Below are 17,448 nucleotides of genomic sequence, written 5' to 3'. Positions count from 1 at the left end.
AATAAAATTTCACACTTTGTCCTAGAGCTATAAGATTTTTTCTCTCGTACTTACCAAGGACAAGCACAGTGCAGGTGACAGTCTTGGATCCAGCTGGGTTCTCTACGGTTAGGGTGTAGTCTCCACAGTCACCACGATTACAGAACCTCATCTCCAGCTTGGTGCCCGCCTGATTGGTCTCAATATCAGCCCTGGTGGGAACCTCAGCATCATTCTTCCTCCAAGTGACAGTCGGGAAGGGGACACCTTTGATGGTAGCCATCAAAGTGATGTGAGTGCCAGCCATGGCTTTCACCTCTCGGGTCATTCTAGCATCCAAAATTAGGTCTGGGGGTTCTAGGGGTGTGACAAAGGTGTAAAAGAAAGACATGAGCAGTATTAAAAATAAACACAGTCATCTTACATTTGGCAAACACAGAAATTCTTTAATCAGAGTTTAAGGGGGTTCAGATAATATTTTACCATTGACATGAAAACTCACCAAGCCTGTCTTGAACCTTGACTGGCTCCTTTACATAAGCCGGGTCAGACTCTCCAGCTGCATTGACAGCCATGACTCTGAAGCGGTACAGAGCACCTTCACTCAGGCCAATCACCTTAAATGTGGTCTCTTGGCAGGAGTCTGGAGTCTGATTCACCTACAAACAGCAGCAGGAGAGTTCAATATCAAATTTAATTTGAGGATTAAGTGAACGAAATGCACAGCTCATGGAGCCATTAAATTAAAGAAATATTCCTTTGATCTTAAAATAACCTCCCTGATTGATAATTAAATCTCACCTTCTGCCACTCCTCCTCTCCAGCCTTCTGGAACGCCAACAGGTATCCAAAGATCTTTCCTCTGCCGGTGTCAGTGGGGGGCTCCCAGGAGAGGGTCACTGACTCCTTGGTAAAGTCAATTGCACTGAGATTCACCGGGGGACCAGGTTTCACTATGGCAAAAGAAAGGGAGGAATCCTTGTAGAGGGAGGATACAGTAACACCAGTAAAACACATCTTGTTGTAAGAGGTGAACATACCAATGGGATCTTTGGCAAAGACTGGTTTGGATGGTGGGCTTGGGTCTCCAGCTCCCACCTCGTTCTCAGCACTGACTCTGAACTCATATTCACAGCCCTGCAGTAGCTCCGTAACCCAGTATTCCACCTTAGGATGTATTCTCTCTGTGTTGCAGCGAACCCATCTAGAGCCAGAAACATAACAGCTTATCTGGTAACCACTAAAAAACATGTTTGTATTTAATTTTTTTAGCCGTAATATTTCACATTTTAAGAGAAAAGATTTAATTTTTTTTGCCAGGTCTTTATGAATCGAGCTAATTGACCACCCAAATATATCAACTCTCAATTTTAAATTCCTAATTTACATATAGTCTGTGCAAGTTAGTTAAACAACTAGTAAATTATAAAATAAATAAAGAATTGTGTGGATTTTTTTTTGGCATTGGCTTCTTATTTTATTTTTATTGTCTTTTTATTGTTTTTGTCTAAATGCTTTATAATTGTTGTTTGTCACACCTTTGCATATTAACTATATATTATAGATTATGTGTATGCACCTGACACCAAGACAAATACCTAGTACTGTTAAGTGTTCTTAGCTATGCCTGACAGTTTTCTGATTCTGATATAGTAAATAAATAATTAATAATTGAACATCATTACTAAATTACTAATAAAGCACAGATGCCCAATAGCTTAGTGGGAATAAGGTCACACCTTTATATTATTAGTGAGTAAACAGTGAACTTTTGAGAATCAAAAGTAAATCGCTGTTTTGCATGTCTTTGTTTTACCTGGTGGCCATCGTTTCCTTTCTCTCCACAATGTAGCCTGTGATTGGTTTTCCTCCATCTGCAGGTGGCTCCCAGCTGATCAGGGCAGAGTCATGGTAAACCTCCTTCACTGTGGGCTGTTTAGGAGCATCTGGCACCACTGTGAGAGAAAACAGCACAGCCACATTGATCAGGCACTGCAGGACACTTCATTTGTACTACATGTGTTATGTGGGAACATCTCCGAATGTCTGGCAGTGTTTGTCAGGACGTACTGAAGATGTCTCTGGCCTTGGTCTCTGCAGACAGAAGGGGGTCACTGATGCCATACATATTCTGAGCCATAATCCTGATAATGTACTCTCGACCCTCAATAAGTTTTGGTATCTGAAATAACAGACAGAAGGGCATCAGTTAACGTGTATTGAATCGGAAGAAATTGTTTAACTCAGCTTTTAAAAAAATTGACATACTATTCTCTAGTTAAATCAGCTATTCCTTACCCTGCAAGTTGTCCTCGTGCAGGATGAGGTGACAGGCATCCACAGGTCTCTGTTGGTGTCTCTCTTCTCAATGATGTAGTTGGAGATAGGGCAGCCTCCATCATCCAAAGGAGGGTTCCAGGAGACCACCATGTAGTTCCTGTAGATCTCGTTGAACACCACAGGGCCCTGTGGAGGCTGAGGACGGTCTAACAGGAGGAAGGATTCAAACAGAGTAAGACATAAAGAATAGTGTCCTTAGTACAGAATGATTCTACAAAACCTGTCCATATTTGAAGTATACTAATGCATCTCAAAAATTGGAATAGAGTTAATTTTTTCTCAATATTTATATTAAAAAGAGAAAGTCCTGCCATAATCGCTGAAATTAAAACAAATAGGGTTTGAAATACTTAACTTTATGTGTAAAAATGCTAAAATACGTGAGCTTTTTTATATTTTAATTTTTTTTTAAAATGTGTGTGTAAGGATTAAATTTTATATCTGCCATTTGTAAAGTGGTATAAAACCAGTGTGACTGGAACAGTGACTTACCAACCACGGTGATGGTGCAGATTCCTTTGCGAGCCCCAGCACTATTTTCCACACTAACACAGTAGCAGCCACTGTGATCTCTCTTGGCTTTACTGATGGTGAGGCTGAGGTTACAGGTGGAACTGTAGATACTGATCTCCTCGTCTGCCTTCAACTCTTCGTCGTTCTTTCTCCAGGCGATTGCTGGGATCGGTTTGCCACTGTATCGTCCCGACAGTGTGCAGCTGTCTCCCACCTTTACCATCATCTTGTCCCTAAACTCGAGGTCAAGGGTGGGTGGTTCTGTGGGGGGCAAACAATTCTCAAGGTTTTGGTAATAATTGACTAATTTTTAAATCTGTAAGTAAAGATAAGATGAATTAGGTTGTTGTAATGCTGTTTCACTCACCAAGCTCATCCTTGCACTGCACAGGTTTGGTGGCGAAGGACGGTTTGCCCTGTCCAACCTTGTTGACAGCAGAAACTCTGAACTCATGGTTTGAGCCCTTCTTCAGTCCGGTCAATGTGAACTTCCTGTCCATCAGCTTGTCCTTTCCGCCGACTCTTGTGAAGTTGTCCTGGCCGGTCATGCGAGTTTCAAGCACATACTCTGTCACCTCAGCACCACCGTCATACTTGGGTGGTCTCCAAGCAACTGAGATAGAGTCTTTGGTAACAGCAGTGATGATCAGGTCCTCTGGACGCTCTGGGACAGCTGGAGGAATAAACAAACAAGGACACTGACAATGAGATCACAAATTTAACAGTTTTATTTTGAAACTCCTATTTCACACCATATATGGAATATATGAGGAGACAAAAACAAATCAATAACAAACGTCTGCCTAATCTACCGTAAATACGTACCGTATCTATGAAACATAAAGAGGGGATATTTAGAAATAATCTTTGAGGCTTTGTGTCCAACTTACAGATGGGGTCCTTGATAAGAACCATCCTGTCAGTCTCAATAAAAGGTCCCATGCCGATGATATTCTCAGCTGCAATCCTAAAGAAGTAGCCCTTGCCATCAATGAGTCCCTGCACAACAGCGTTGTTCCTCGTAACTGTGTAGGACACAGAAGTCCAGCCCATGCGGTCCGACTCTCTCTTTTCGATGATGTAATTGGTGATGGCCGAGCCACCGTCATCCTCAGGGGACGACCATGTCAGCTTGCAGGTGTCGTTGGTCAGATTCTCACCAGCAAAAGGCAGACTAACTGGTCCAGGGACATCTGAAGGGATAGAAAGGTAAGAAGTTAATAAGTCAGTAGAATTATAAGCTGATTTATCGTTTTTTGATATCTCTGCTGCCTCACTGTGTATGATACTCAATACTGTTGCCCCTCTGAAAAAAAATTGGTGAATTAGAGGAGGCAAGTTCTATGGTAAAATTCACAAACCCACAACCTACAGCAGGCATCATAAAGTTGGAAAAGAAGTGGTTTTCCACTAATTTAAAAAGATTGCCTAAGCCTGAAAAAAATGGTTTAATAACATAGAAAAAAGCCCCGTCATAATGTCAGAACAGCATGGTATTCATTTATTAAAACACAAGAACAATCCCCAGTCCTACAATTTTGTACTTCTACATTTAGAACAAATCTGAAATATGAGAAATATGCTTTTGGGATGTCCTAAAAAACCTTCAATTAATCCAAAATGCTGCAGCAAGAGTACTGACTGGAATTAGTAAGAGAAATCATGTTTCGCCTGCACTAGCTTCTCTCCATAACATATAGAATAGAATTTAAAATCCTTCTGCTTACATACAAAGCTTTCAGTGGTGAAGGTTCATTATATCTAAGAGACCTTATAGTACCATATCATCCAGGTAGACCAATTCGATCTAAGAATACTTGTGGTTCCCAGAATTTCCAAAGGTAGAATGGGAGGCAGAGAATTTTTCTATCAAGCTCCTCTCCTGTGGAAACAGCTCCTATTTCAGATCCAGGAAGCAGACACCCTTTCTAGGTTTAAGACTAGACCTAAAACATTCTCTTTTTTATAAAGTCTAAAGGCAGATAGCTGCCCACCCTGTGTCTGGTTCTGCTGTATGTTTCTGAAGGGGTTTTTTCCTCTCCTGTTGCCTAGTGCTACTCAAAGGGGATTTGTTGGGTATTCTCTATATATTACTCAACGGGAGCAACTAAATTGGGCTTCAGTGTCTTGCTCAAAGACACTTCGACATGTGACTGGAGGAGCCGAACAACTGCGAGACTGGTGGAGAACCGCTCTACCTTCCTGCACCACAGTCACCCCTATTAGTCTAAACATTGCCTTGACTATGTGCATACTGAGTATGATACATGTACTTCCAAATGTTCTTTTATCTAAATGTTTTTGAAAGCTGATACTGTGTTTACTTTAGTTTGAGTATCACTGTTTGCTTTAACATTCCTTCTCTCTCAGACATTATTAAATATTTAAGTAAGGGAGACCATGTAAATTAGACAATGGTTTGCTGTAAGCATACAAAATGTCTGGATAGGTATATATACTACATGTATGTATTTGTAGTACTGTTTATGTATATACATACTATATTGGCACACACATATAAATCTATCTCAGTTTTGAGAATAATTCAATCATTTTAGCTGACTCACCGAGGACCTCAACGACAACAGCTTTCTTTCTCTCCCCCCCCTCATTCTTAGCACTGAGGGTGTAGATTCCCTGGTGTTTGCGTTGGCAGTTCTTGATGACAAGTGAATTGGAGATGCCTGTTGTCTCCACCACAGCCTCTTTGGGCACCTCTGCATCATCTCGGCACCAGGTGATTTGTGGGGCGGGTTTTCCAGACACGTAGGCAATGATGCGGATGGTGCCACCAGCATGGACCACAATCTTCTCCTTCACTGAGGCATCCAGGTCCATCTCAGGGGGAACTGGATTAGAAATCAATGATTCATTTTTTAAAAAATATGCCATCATCAGAAATGCATAGTGCTATGCTGACAGATAGGTGGATGAGAGTCTTACTTGTTCTGTCTTTGACCTCAATAAGCTCAGACACAAGTCCTGGGTCTCCTGCTCCAGCAGCATTCACAGCTCTGACTCTGAAGCGGTACAGACCACCTTCCTTCAGTCCGGCCACCACAAACCTGGTTCCTCTGATCTCTGTGTCCTTCACCTGTAGAGAGACACGAAGACGACTGTCAATAACTAAAGAATTCCTAATACTGAGTGCTAAAACCTACCCTTCATAGCTGCGAAATTTACAGTATAACACAAACTTTAAATATGATCCTTAAATAATAATCTAATAATCTAATAATAATAATTATTAAATTATAACATAATTTGCCATACAAATATTACACTAATGCTAACTAATTCAAGTGCAGGACAAAAACTTTTGGTGAGGCAGCTTTTAGTGTTTAGGCTCCGAGAAGTTTTTGAACACAAACTGAAAACCATCTTTTCCTATAATTAAAATATTTTATGTTCACTATCCATTTATTGCATTCATCTACAAGAATACATGTTACATACATATACATTACATATGTTACATATATGTATATATATATATACATATATATGTATATTTCTATTTTTACTCTTTTATTCTCTTCTGTAATTTTAGCTGTGTTTTTTGGGAAATTGTGTCATTGTATATTTTACCTCTCTCTCACATACTTTAATGATTTTTTCAAACATATGCTGGAATATATAAAGTTTTTGTGGTATTGACTGGCCTTGATGATCAAAAAAGTATTTTCTATATGTATATTTTCTATCGGAAGCTCAGAGTTGCCTCAGTGAATCATGTGGTCTGCACAATGATATTGCAAATATTTTTATGTCAGATGTTTTTTTTACCTTTTGCCAGCCCTTGTCACTCTCAGGCTCCTTATCCTCAGCATCGCTCAGCAGCAGCTTCCTCTGAGCTTTCTTCATCTCCTCCTCCTTGTTTAACTCCTTGAACTCTACTATGTAGCCAGTGACCTTTGACCCTCCGTCCACCAGAGGAGGGATCCACTCTAGCTCTACCGTTGACTTTGTCCAGTCTGTCACCTTGGGAATGGGTGGTCCGGGAGGCTCTGCACACACACAGATACTGATACTGTAAATACTGTACAATGATATATTTCACTGAACCTGAAGAAGTGAGGGCATATCAAGGTATATTATAACTGGTTTATTTCTTTTGATCCAACTCATCGTTTGTTCATGCATTACATTACATAAAATTCCGACTTGTCAGATATAGTGTTTGCGACTCATTCACTCTGAGCTGGTCTGGTAAAATAGTGTTGCAGCATGAACAGAGATGACTCTCTAAAATACAGGGTTGGATAATTTAACAATAATTAAACAGTTTAAGTTCTGAGAATATGTTTCTTACTGATGGGATCTCTGCAGAGTATGGGGTCTGAGGGCATGCTGGGCAGACCACAGCCAGCAGCATTGACAGCAATCACCCTGAACTGGTACAAAGCGCTTTCCAGCAGACCAGTCACATCCCAGTTGTTTCCCAGGGGCAGCGCTCGGATGGGTTCGCGGGTGACACGGGTCCAGCGCTTGCCAGTCATATCCTTCTTCTCGACGAAGTAGCCAGTGATCGGGGAGCCACCATCATACTTGGGTTCCTCCCAGTTGACAGTCATCGACTCCAGACAGATGTTGGTTACAGTCGGTTTGTCACACTGACCAGGGACCGCTGCAAGAGGATAGTTGTCCATAAATACGTTAGCTATAGAAATTAAACTGATAACTGGAGTCAGCCTTCTACTATATGTTCTGTATGTAAAATATGCATAAAACTACTCAGATGAACTGACAATTATTAATGTATACCTTAATATATACATTATACCAATATAATGTTTACCTGCACAGCATGCACACCCTGATGTTACTAAACTCACAGATCATCACTATTGAAATGAAAAAGTTTTTAAACTAAAAAAAAGTCAGAATATCTTATAGTTCTAATAGACTGTACTATGGTACACACTAGATTCAACACTTAATAGAGACATTTTAGATGATGACCCTGACAACTAATAATCTAAACTCACTAAAGAGGTTTCTGGCCTTCTCCGGCTCGCTGACGAGAGGAGGCCCAACTCCAAACTTGTTCTGGGCCATAACTCTGAACTCGTACTCGTGGTTCTCTGTTAAGCGGGTCACCACATAGGCACACTCCTTAGGGTCATTGGAGACATGCACCCAGGACTTCCTGTTCTCCTCACGCTTTTCAACCACATAGTTTGTGATCTTGGATCCACCATCATCTGAGGGAGGGTTCCAAGCGAGGCCAATCCTGTCCGCGAACACTTCGGTGAACTTGATGGGTGCAGCAGGTGGGCCAGGAGGTCCTGCGGAGGGAGAGATTGAAATTCAGTCATCTTTGATTTCTATCGAATTAAGTTAACATTGTTTTAAAGAGTCAACTGTGAAACTGAGGCTAAACGCCTGATTTGTTTAGCATGATATATATGGAAACAACTAAAAATAATGACTGTTTTATATTATTTACTTTGTTTTATTTTATTAGCTTAAAGTTTATAACCATCCTTGACCATACCCCACACAGTGCCCCCCTTTTTACCACCTGTGTCACCACAAAGTTAGTAATTAAATGCCAACTCATAGCCTTGGAGGTAGCTCTCAGTTACTTCCTGAAGGTGCCGCATATTTTTGAAAATGTGAACTTTTTGTGTCAGTTTAGAGAAATACAAATACTGCTGAGTTGTGATCAGTCAGGAAACTAGTAGTTTCTTTGCTAAAACTTGTTTCTTTAACTTTAAAAATCTTTTACATGTGTGTGATGAAACATTAAGGTTTGTGTTTCTCACCAAACACTGAGAGCTTGATGTCCTTGGTGACGGTGCCCAGGCTGTTGCTGGCTGTCAGGCTGTAGAGGGCACTGTCGTGCCTGCTGGCTTGCTGTATCAGCAGCGTGCACTTGTCCTGTGTCATCAGTTTGTTCATGTGCTGGTCGTAATGGATTTCAGCCTTCTCCTCAGGCTTGGCTAGGCTGGCCTTCTTCCAGGTGAGCATGGGGAATGGACAGCCACTTATCTTCGCGACAATGCTGATATCACAGCCCTCCTCCCCCTCCATTGCCTCACGCAGCATGATGGTTGGAGCACCTAAACAAAGGATTGAGACACTTGAATGAAATTAAAAATGTAGCAACAAACAAAATACATGAAGTGGGTCAACATCAGCAGTTAAATTTTTACCAGTGTGCAATACCAAACATGTCGTTCAGTGCCACTAAGTGCTAATTCTGTCTTCTAACAGAAAGTCTCTGGGTAACTGTCTAATTTAAATAATTCATGTGTTGGCAGCAAATTCAGTCTTTGTATTCTGGAGGTTTCCAGTAAAAACAGAACAGAACAGAAAACAAAATATATGACGAAATGATGAATGAATTCATTTCATACATCTGTCAGGAGTAGATTGAACAAAGGAGTTTACGTGTTTAAAATTCCTTCTGAGATGTTGGATAGTTTGTAATTCTAAATTTCTCTACACTATATGAAGATATGTAACTGTGAATTATCACTCACTGGTCTGATCCTTGATCACCATGGGTCCAACAGTGCCAGAGGGTCGGCCAGGTCCAGCAATGTTAACAGCTTTAACTCTGAACTCGTATTCTCCTCCCTGCACATCAGAAACAAAAATGTCCAAACTTAGTCTAGCTCTGAAGCAAACTCATCTTCATTATCTCCTTCACAGAGTAGTTTTCACATTATAATATAAACAGATTGTCTCAGAGAAATGGAATCCCAGCACACTGTCACTATCCCAAAATCCTTTCAAGAATAGAAACCAACCTCTTTCAAGTCTTCCACGACAAAGGTAAGCTCCTCCACGTCTCTCTTGTTGCACTGCTTCCAGGTCTCCTTCTCCTTACCACTTGTGTCCCAGCACAAACGCTCAATGATATAATGCTTCACAGGAGAGCCACCATTGTTCTTGGGAGGCTCCCAACTCAAACTGACAGTGTTCTTTGTCACCAGGTTGACCTTCAGCTTGGTGGGTGGGTCAGGTGGATCTGAGGAGAAGGAATTGGAAGGCAATCATTAGAACAACTGCAGTAATGTTTTGGCGCTGTTTGAACGATAGCTCGTTAATTGCAAAGTGTCCTCACATATTGGGTCTTGGGCGTGGACAGGATCGGTTGTGACTGTGAATGGGCCAAATCCAAGTCTGTTTTCAGCTCGGACCCTGAATAGATAGTCTTGACCCTCCAGAAGACCTGGTACAACGTAGGCCTGAATTGCACAGGCTGCATTCACCTGATAACAAATGAACAAACAAAATTAAGGGGATCACAGTGTCTTTAAACCTGGGATGTTTTATTGTAATTGTGGAACTTGTGACAGGTCAGGCTACAGTAACTCTAATATCTGTTTACCTCTGTTCAAGTGGAGTCATGACACGGCACAGACAGAACCTTTGATTACTCTGATCTCCACTCATTATAAAAAAACTGGTGGACAGAGTAATGTTTACCTTAGTCCAAGCATTGGCTGTGAGACTTTTCTTCTCAATGAAATAGCTCTTGATTCTTTCTCCTCCATCAGTGTCGGGGAGTTTCCAGATCAGCCTCATGGTTGAGCGAGTGACGTCAGTAACCCTCAGCTCCTTTGGGGGTCCAGGAACATCTGTACCAAGGAAAGAAGTACAGTCGGAATATATTGATACATACATGTATTCTACTGAAGAAATGTCTTCAAGCTTGTAGTAGGAAGGTTAAGTGATGATTGCAGTATTGAGGTGTATTTGTAAACAACACAGACATACCGAGGACATTGACTCTAACGTTGACATGTTTCTGTCCTGACTTGTTCTTGGCCGTGATAGTATAACGTCCAGAGTGGCTCCTCAGACTGACAGGGATGGTCACGACAGACGTGGTGTCTGTGGACTCAACCTGGATGTAGAAACCGGTAATGATGACAAAACCAGACTGCAACTGCCCTTTATAAAATATAGTGTTTTTTCAAATGGTAAATAAAACAAAAAATATAATTAAGATGTATTCATGAAGTATTTACTTTGAGTTGATTGTTTTTTTAGGTTATCCAGTTAAAAGAGTATATAAAGTTCTTTACTACACACTGCTGCACAAATACATGGTTAAATGTACGAGAAAAAGCTGCCTTTAAAAGACCACATGGCAGTGTGTGAGAAAGTCACTGTATTGAGACCATCTCACCTCAGAGTCCACAGGCAGTGTGTACAATTTGTTCTTCGTTTCCGTCTTTGCTTTACCATAAAAGTCCCAGGTCACCTTGGGAACAGGACGACCCTTGATCGACGCAGGGATTCTGATTGGATCACCAGCACGTATGTACAGCAGGTCTTCGACTATCATGTCTATGGTGATCGAAGGCTCAACTGCCAAGTAAGAAGTATCAGTGCAGATATCAGGGAAAGGCAAGTACAAAGGAAATGGTTTTGATAGTTATCAAAGTTATGTATTGCAGTGAGACTTTGTAGTGAAACATACGCTGGACATCTTCAATCAGAACCTCGCTGGTGCTGGGGCTGGGGACAGACTCGCCTATGGCATTGACAGCGCTGATTCGGAAGCGGTAGCGTTTCAGCTCACGGAGGCTGGGAACAGTGAAGTCGGTAGTGGGGTGCAGGCTGTCTATGTCATTCACCCTCATCCAATCTGATCTGCCCTCATCCTGGATCTGAATGATATAGCCCTTAATGGGGCTTCCACCATCACTCTCTGGTGGTTTCCAGGTCAGTCTGACACTGTACTTTGTTTTATCAGCAATTTCAGGTGCAGCAGGCATGCTTGGAGGAGCTATAGGGAAAAGCAGCAGTGTAGGTAAAACAGTATCTATTCCAGTGTCCAAACTCAAATTCTTAACTAAAACTCAATCTTTTATCATTTCCCAAGAGACAAAACTCATATCTAAAAAGAAGGGTTTTACTCACTAATTTCATCCACAGCAAAGGCTGAGTCAGATGGTTGACTGAATGGTCCAATTCCTGCAGAATTGTAGGCAGCAACCCTAAACTCATACTCTATTCCTTCGAATAGATGGTTAGACTGAGAGACACAGAAGAGAAAGTATTTTTTGTAAGGTTTTTTTGTGTGTGTTCATTTTTTTTCAAGCAACATGTTTTGTCAAATAAGCAGACTCCGTTCTCAAGAACTGTGAAGTGGTCTGATGGGTAGAGGGTCAGGTTGGATGCAGACAGCCACAGGATTGAATCCCACCCCACCAGGTGTGGCCCCTCCCAACCATCATGGGCTACCTTGTTGGTGTTTCTTAGCCTGGATAAAATGGGAGGATTGCGGCAGGAAGCGATTGTGGCTAAACTTCCGGCATAAAAAACTCATGCCAAATATGCAGAACACGTTCAACTGTGTTGACCCCTGAAGCGATAAGCCGAAGACCTTATCTGTTTCTGATCCTTATTTTTAGGAACTGTGACCTTTGTGATGGATCATTCTAATGGTCTGTGAAGGGCCTTTCTAAGGACTTGGACTGAGTCCTTTTAAAAATCATTCTATTCATTTCATTATTCATATTCATTCATATTCCATTCTAAAAATCTGTAGCACGTCTTTTGAAATGCATTAGACAAAAATGTGACAGACCTACCTTACATTCTACATCTGATCTTTTACTGCCTATAGAAATCTGTTTAAATCTTAAATATATCAGGCAGACTTGCCCTTAGCAGTAAGCCATCCTGAAGGTCCATAGGTCTGTTTTGACTTAACCCGAGATAATTTGTTATGCAGGAGGTGGACAAAAAATTGTCCAAACAACATTCGCACTTTAATTAGTGGACTGTATGGCTCTGGCCATATGTGATGTAAATTGTTGTTCCTTTTAAGATGTGTTTTGTGTGAGAGTGAGTGATCTTTGTTTGTATGGAGCTGTGTGTCTGACTTATAGGTGCCCTGTCTGATTGGCCGTATTGGGGGGCCATCCCAGGAGCTGATTGTGATATGATGAGCATATTGTGAATTTTGGATTAGTTGGATCGTTGGGCCTTGTGCCATAGTTTTGTGTATTTATTGATTATTTTGTAATTAGTGTAAATACTTATCACCATCTCTACATTTTACATGTAAATAGTATTGAAGCTTATGGGAATAACTGCCATTTTCTTTGTGTTTTTTTCTCTGGTTTTCACAGTAGGGAGTTAGGGTTAGTGAGTGTCATTTTGTGTGTTTTCTTCTTAGGAGTTAGCTAGCACTTTCTTTGGGAAATAGATTCTTTTGTTTGTCATTTTTGCATTGGTTAACCCTGAGTTACAGTGCTCCACTTTTGAATCACATTCACTTAGTTTTATTAATAAATTGCACGCTTAATCGCAAAGTTTGGATTCTGGATTTTGGTTTGGTGACCAAGGAACAGCCTTATGTATCCTTGTATGTTACACTCCTACCCCCTAGATAGGGGCTTAAATTGGGACCTAAAGCTGTACACAGTGATGGAATAATAAATCTTACAATGTAAAAAATGAGTCCTACACTAAAACAGAAACAGTCCATGGCAGCTCACCTGGTACTCCCAGCCTTTCATGCCCCTCTTTGTGACAGGTGTCTTGTTGACTTTGGCCCAATAGTCGGTGCCTATCTCTCTCTTCTCCAGCCAGTAGCCAATAATCTTAGAGCCACCGGTTTCTCTGGGAGGTTCCCAGGTCAGGGTCATGGTGGCCTTGGTGTGCTCTGTGATTTTTGGTTTCTCTGGTGGGCCAGGGAGGCCTAAAGGATCTATAATCTTGACTTGGTTAGTCATACAGGGGTCAGATATACCATACCGATTTTGAGCCCGGACCTGGAACAGGTAGGTCTTGTTTGTCTCCAGGTTCCACACCTACAGGTGAAGGATGTAGTGTTAGTCAGGTAAATGACCTTTGGTATTCTTGTAGTAATTTCAATATTTTTGTTATTATTGGTGTTGTTAAACATACCCCATATTTCCTATCAATGATGCTGCTGGTGACCTCCTCCCATTGTGGTTCAGATGGAGCAGCCTGTCCCTCCTCTGGCTCTGGTTCCTCTGTCCATACTTCCTTCTTCTCAACAATGTAGTTAGTCAGATCACTGCCACCATTATCTAATGGTGCCTCCCATTGGAGGTAGCAGGACTCAGCCTTAATGTTGTATACTGTCAAATTCCTGGGCGGAGTTGGTCGGTCTACAAAGATGTTAAGGGTTCAGTTAGGAGACTTTCAGTTGTTATTGTGAAAACTCAAATTTCCCTATAATATATATTTTACATGGTAAGTGTCATGTCCTGTCTATTTGTCTGTGAGTGGCATGTTATACTTACCTAGCACCATGACATAGGTGGTGTGCTTTGCCAAGCCCATGTTATTGGAAGCAGACACAACATAGGTGCCACGGTCCCTCCTATTGGCTGATGGGATGCTCAGCGTGGTCTTGCAGTTCAACCTGCCGGTCACTTCTGTGTCTATGAGCAGAGTTTCTGTGGGCTTTGCAATCAAAACATCATCCTTTGACCACTCAATCTTAGGGATGGGGAGGCCCAGGACATCAGCAGGCATCTCAATGGGCTCACCCTTCTTCACAGTTATTGAGTCATGCTCAAAGTGCTTCAGCATGTGGACCTCGGGAGCCACTGAGAGTAATAGGACAGAATCCAAATAAACCACCACAGAAAGAAATATGTTGGTAAAGCTGATGAGCATCCTTGACTGTTTGATCCAATTTATTTCAAATAGATATAGGATTAATGATTTTACCTTCATCATCTTGGATGATCACACTAAAAGGTATGGATGGCTCACTCTCTCCTACTGAATTGACACACTTGATCCTGAACTCATACAACCATGCATCTTCCAGGCCCTGCACAGTCATGGTCAAGTCAGTGCACATGTCTGTGTTACAGGGCTCAAAGGCCTGCTGGTCATGACGCTTCTTCTCAACAAAGTAGCCAATGACGGGGCTGCCACCATCATTACGAGGTGGCTTCCAGGTCAGTGTGATGGAGTCCCTGGTTCGTTCAGTGTAGTGAAACTTCTCAGGGTATGATGGCGGGCCTGCAGAACCACCAAAGAAATTATAACTTTTAAGTACAAATCCACTTTTCAACCAAGGCTTTAAACACTGTCTTCTCTTGGTCTCCTCAAAACAAGTTTATCTATTCATTTAAAAATAGATATCAAGTGATTTTAGGACTCACCTTGTGGGTCCACAGCCAAGATGGGTCCAAGCTCGACGGGAACACCCAAGCCGTACTTGTTCTTTGCAATGACACGGAACAAGTACTCCTGTCCCTCTACAATACCACCACACTCACACTTAGATGAGATGGTCTCAACAGGCTGCCTCCATGATTTTGGCTTGCCGGTCTTGTCCACATCTTTTCGCTCCACAAGGAAGCCTGTCAGGTCACTGCCTCCATCATCCACGGGATCGTCCCAGTTAAGGAAGATCATCTTACGAGTGACAACGACGGGCTTCAGTTCCGTGACAGGTCCGGGTACATCTGAAAATCAAACAATGTCATTGTGGTTTGGTTAATTTAAATTCAAGGTAACTTTTTATCATTAAGTCCCACTTACACCTCCTAACTTACCCACAACCTCCACTCTGGTCCAAGCATTTTTAATGCCGCTGGGGTTGCAGGCAGAGATCTGGTATTTGCCTGCGTCCTTCCTCTGAATGTTCTGAACTGAAAGAATGCTGTCATTTCCCTCAGTGAGGACCTCCATGCGGTCTTTCTCAAGTCTATGGTCATCCTTGGTCCAGGTGATGCATGGGTAGGGTTTTCCTGTGACTGTAGCACGTACAAGAAGTGTCTCTGTAGCTCTAATGACCACACCATTCTTGACGGACAAGTCCAGGTCAATCACTGGCTTCTCTGTGGAATTAACCAAATGAAGAAGCCAAAAGGTTTTACCGCATTTAATTAGACACATATGGCTTAATTATTCTCAGTATCAGTCACTTTTTTTTCCGGTACTTCCAATTTTATTATCATTATCATTGCCTTACCTGCAGGCTGTTTGACAAGCACAGACTCTATGTATGCTGGTGTTCCCTCTCCAGCAGCATTGCAGGCGATGACTCTGATTCCATACTTGGCTCCCTCACGAACTTCGTAGACAGTGAAATTCTGGGCCCTACAGGCACGTTCTGTAGACCTGGACCAATCTTTGGAACCAAGTAAGGCCTGAAAAACACAAAGGAAATGAAATCAAGAAGGTTTAGGGGCTCCAGAGAAGAAAATGTGAACCTGCAACTGAGGCAAGGCAACTGAAAACAAATGAGTAAACCTAAAAAAACTATCAGAGGTGATGTGATGATCTGACCTTCTCCACGTGATATCCTAGGATCTCTCCTCCACCATTATCCACAGGTGGGTCCCACTCCACTTCAATGGAGTAGTCAGTTGTCGTCGCCACACGGGCAATTGGTGGTCCAGGAGGTACTGCAGTGTCACAAATAGACAGATTGTGTGTAGTAATTCTTAGATAAATTCATATTCATGCACAAGACTGTTAGGGTGCCTCTTCTTGACCCTACTTTTCTTTTCAATGTTCACATATGTAGTCATTCCGAAGAAGCAATTATGACAGCCAAACATTTGGTGAAGCAAATTGTCATTGTCCGGTTTGATAGAAATGTTAAAGCAAAAGAGAGATGTACTGAACACAGTGTTTGGAACTGTCTACGTACAGATTGAGGCTTGGGCCAACATGGGTTCAGAGGGTTCACTGAACTTTCCGGGGCCAGTCTGGTTTTCAGCTGCCACCCTAAAGATGTAAGTCATTCCCTCCTGGAGACCTCCAACATTCAGCTGAGTGTTAGGGACAAGGTCCCTATTGACCAGGACAGATTCAGCAAAAAACAAAAATATTTGTTTGTAAAATGGTTTCTATATGATGATATTTCCAAAACCTCACCCAATACTAAGTCGATATACTGAGTCTTAAATTCAGTTTTCATTCCTTTTCCTCACCTGTTGACAGATGCCCAGCGTGCGCTGTTAATTTCACGGCGCTCCACCCAATATCCCAAGATGGGGCTCCCATTGTCATTTGGAGGGTTCCAAGTGACCAACATATTGTTGGATGTGATATCACGGACCTGTGGCTTATCAGGAGCCTCGGGAGGATCTGAGGAGGACAAAAAAAATTGTGGGGGGGAAAAGGGTGAATGTAAGTTTAGGTGTGTATGCTAACTAACTAAAATACATAGAAACCTGAAAAAGTAAAGTTGAAAAAGCAGTAAAAATAGAAAATACCAAAAGGATTCTTGGCAACGATTGGTTTTGATATGCAGGGTGGACCGGCGCCATGTTTGTTCTCGGCCACAACCCTGAAGATATACTCCTTCTTCTCGATGAGTTTGGGCACAAAGTAGTTGCACCGTTTTATTGTGCTGGTCACAGAGCTCCAGCCAAACTCCAGCTTTGAGTTGTCCTTCTTCTCTAGAATGTAGTTGAGGATCTCGCTACCGCCATCATCCAACGGAGGATCCCATTTGCAGATCAAAGAGTTCTTCCTCACCTCCTCAAATCTGAAGTTGACTGGAGGACCAGGAGTATCTGCAGACAGACAAAATGGTCAGAATTTTTGATTCCAAAAGCTTCAGGTCCGTTTCTTACACTCAGTTTTACACTTGTAACAAATGTGTATTATACAACTTTTTCTATTTGTAAATGAATCACTTTA

At 41.9% G+C, this 17,448-nt stretch overlaps 1 protein-coding gene across 1 annotated transcript in view; it reads right to left on the bottom strand.

The window, feature by feature from the left end:
• The window catches only part of LOC137133296 (titin-like), a 199,909-nt gene that overhangs the window by 64,081 nt on the left and 118,380 nt on the right, over positions 1 to 17,448 (bottom strand). Inside the window, exons 147-181 of the mRNA XM_067516776.1 lie at positions 17,019 to 17,321; positions 16,734 to 16,890; positions 16,451 to 16,593; positions 16,084 to 16,202; positions 15,767 to 15,944; positions 15,348 to 15,632; positions 14,952 to 15,257; positions 14,509 to 14,808; positions 14,076 to 14,384; positions 13,714 to 13,940; positions 13,302 to 13,616; positions 11,716 to 11,830; positions 11,273 to 11,581; positions 10,979 to 11,160; positions 10,564 to 10,693; positions 10,273 to 10,424; positions 9,908 to 10,055; positions 9,591 to 9,811; positions 9,321 to 9,417; positions 8,601 to 8,897; positions 7,821 to 8,120; positions 7,145 to 7,459; positions 6,619 to 6,839; positions 5,776 to 5,926; positions 5,400 to 5,681; positions 3,723 to 4,025; positions 3,200 to 3,505; positions 2,812 to 3,093; positions 2,278 to 2,465; positions 2,050 to 2,161; positions 1,796 to 1,934; positions 1,020 to 1,183; positions 781 to 932; positions 482 to 638; positions 55 to 336 (exon numbers count right to left, since the gene is read on the bottom strand). Of these exons, the coding sequence (XP_067372877.1) occupies positions 55 to 336; positions 482 to 638; positions 781 to 932; positions 1,020 to 1,183; positions 1,796 to 1,934; positions 2,050 to 2,161; positions 2,278 to 2,465; positions 2,812 to 3,093; positions 3,200 to 3,505; positions 3,723 to 4,025; positions 5,400 to 5,681; positions 5,776 to 5,926; positions 6,619 to 6,839; positions 7,145 to 7,459; positions 7,821 to 8,120; positions 8,601 to 8,897; positions 9,321 to 9,417; positions 9,591 to 9,811; positions 9,908 to 10,055; positions 10,273 to 10,424; positions 10,564 to 10,693; positions 10,979 to 11,160; positions 11,273 to 11,581; positions 11,716 to 11,830; positions 13,302 to 13,616; positions 13,714 to 13,940; positions 14,076 to 14,384; positions 14,509 to 14,808; positions 14,952 to 15,257; positions 15,348 to 15,632; positions 15,767 to 15,944; positions 16,084 to 16,202; positions 16,451 to 16,593; positions 16,734 to 16,890; positions 17,019 to 17,321 (7,647 nt within the window). The remainder of the gene's footprint in view (positions 1 to 54; positions 337 to 481; positions 639 to 780; positions 933 to 1,019; positions 1,184 to 1,795; positions 1,935 to 2,049; positions 2,162 to 2,277; positions 2,466 to 2,811; positions 3,094 to 3,199; positions 3,506 to 3,722; positions 4,026 to 5,399; positions 5,682 to 5,775; positions 5,927 to 6,618; positions 6,840 to 7,144; positions 7,460 to 7,820; positions 8,121 to 8,600; positions 8,898 to 9,320; positions 9,418 to 9,590; positions 9,812 to 9,907; positions 10,056 to 10,272; positions 10,425 to 10,563; positions 10,694 to 10,978; positions 11,161 to 11,272; positions 11,582 to 11,715; positions 11,831 to 13,301; positions 13,617 to 13,713; positions 13,941 to 14,075; positions 14,385 to 14,508; positions 14,809 to 14,951; positions 15,258 to 15,347; positions 15,633 to 15,766; positions 15,945 to 16,083; positions 16,203 to 16,450; positions 16,594 to 16,733; positions 16,891 to 17,018; positions 17,322 to 17,448) is intronic.

The sequence above is a fragment of the Channa argus genome, chromosome 9 (genome assembly GCF_033026475.1).
Source record: "Channa argus isolate prfri chromosome 9, Channa argus male v1.0, whole genome shotgun sequence".
Classification (NCBI taxonomy): Eukaryota; Metazoa; Chordata; class Actinopteri; order Anabantiformes; family Channidae; genus Channa; species Channa argus.
This window is presented reverse-complemented; position numbering and strand designations above follow the sequence as displayed.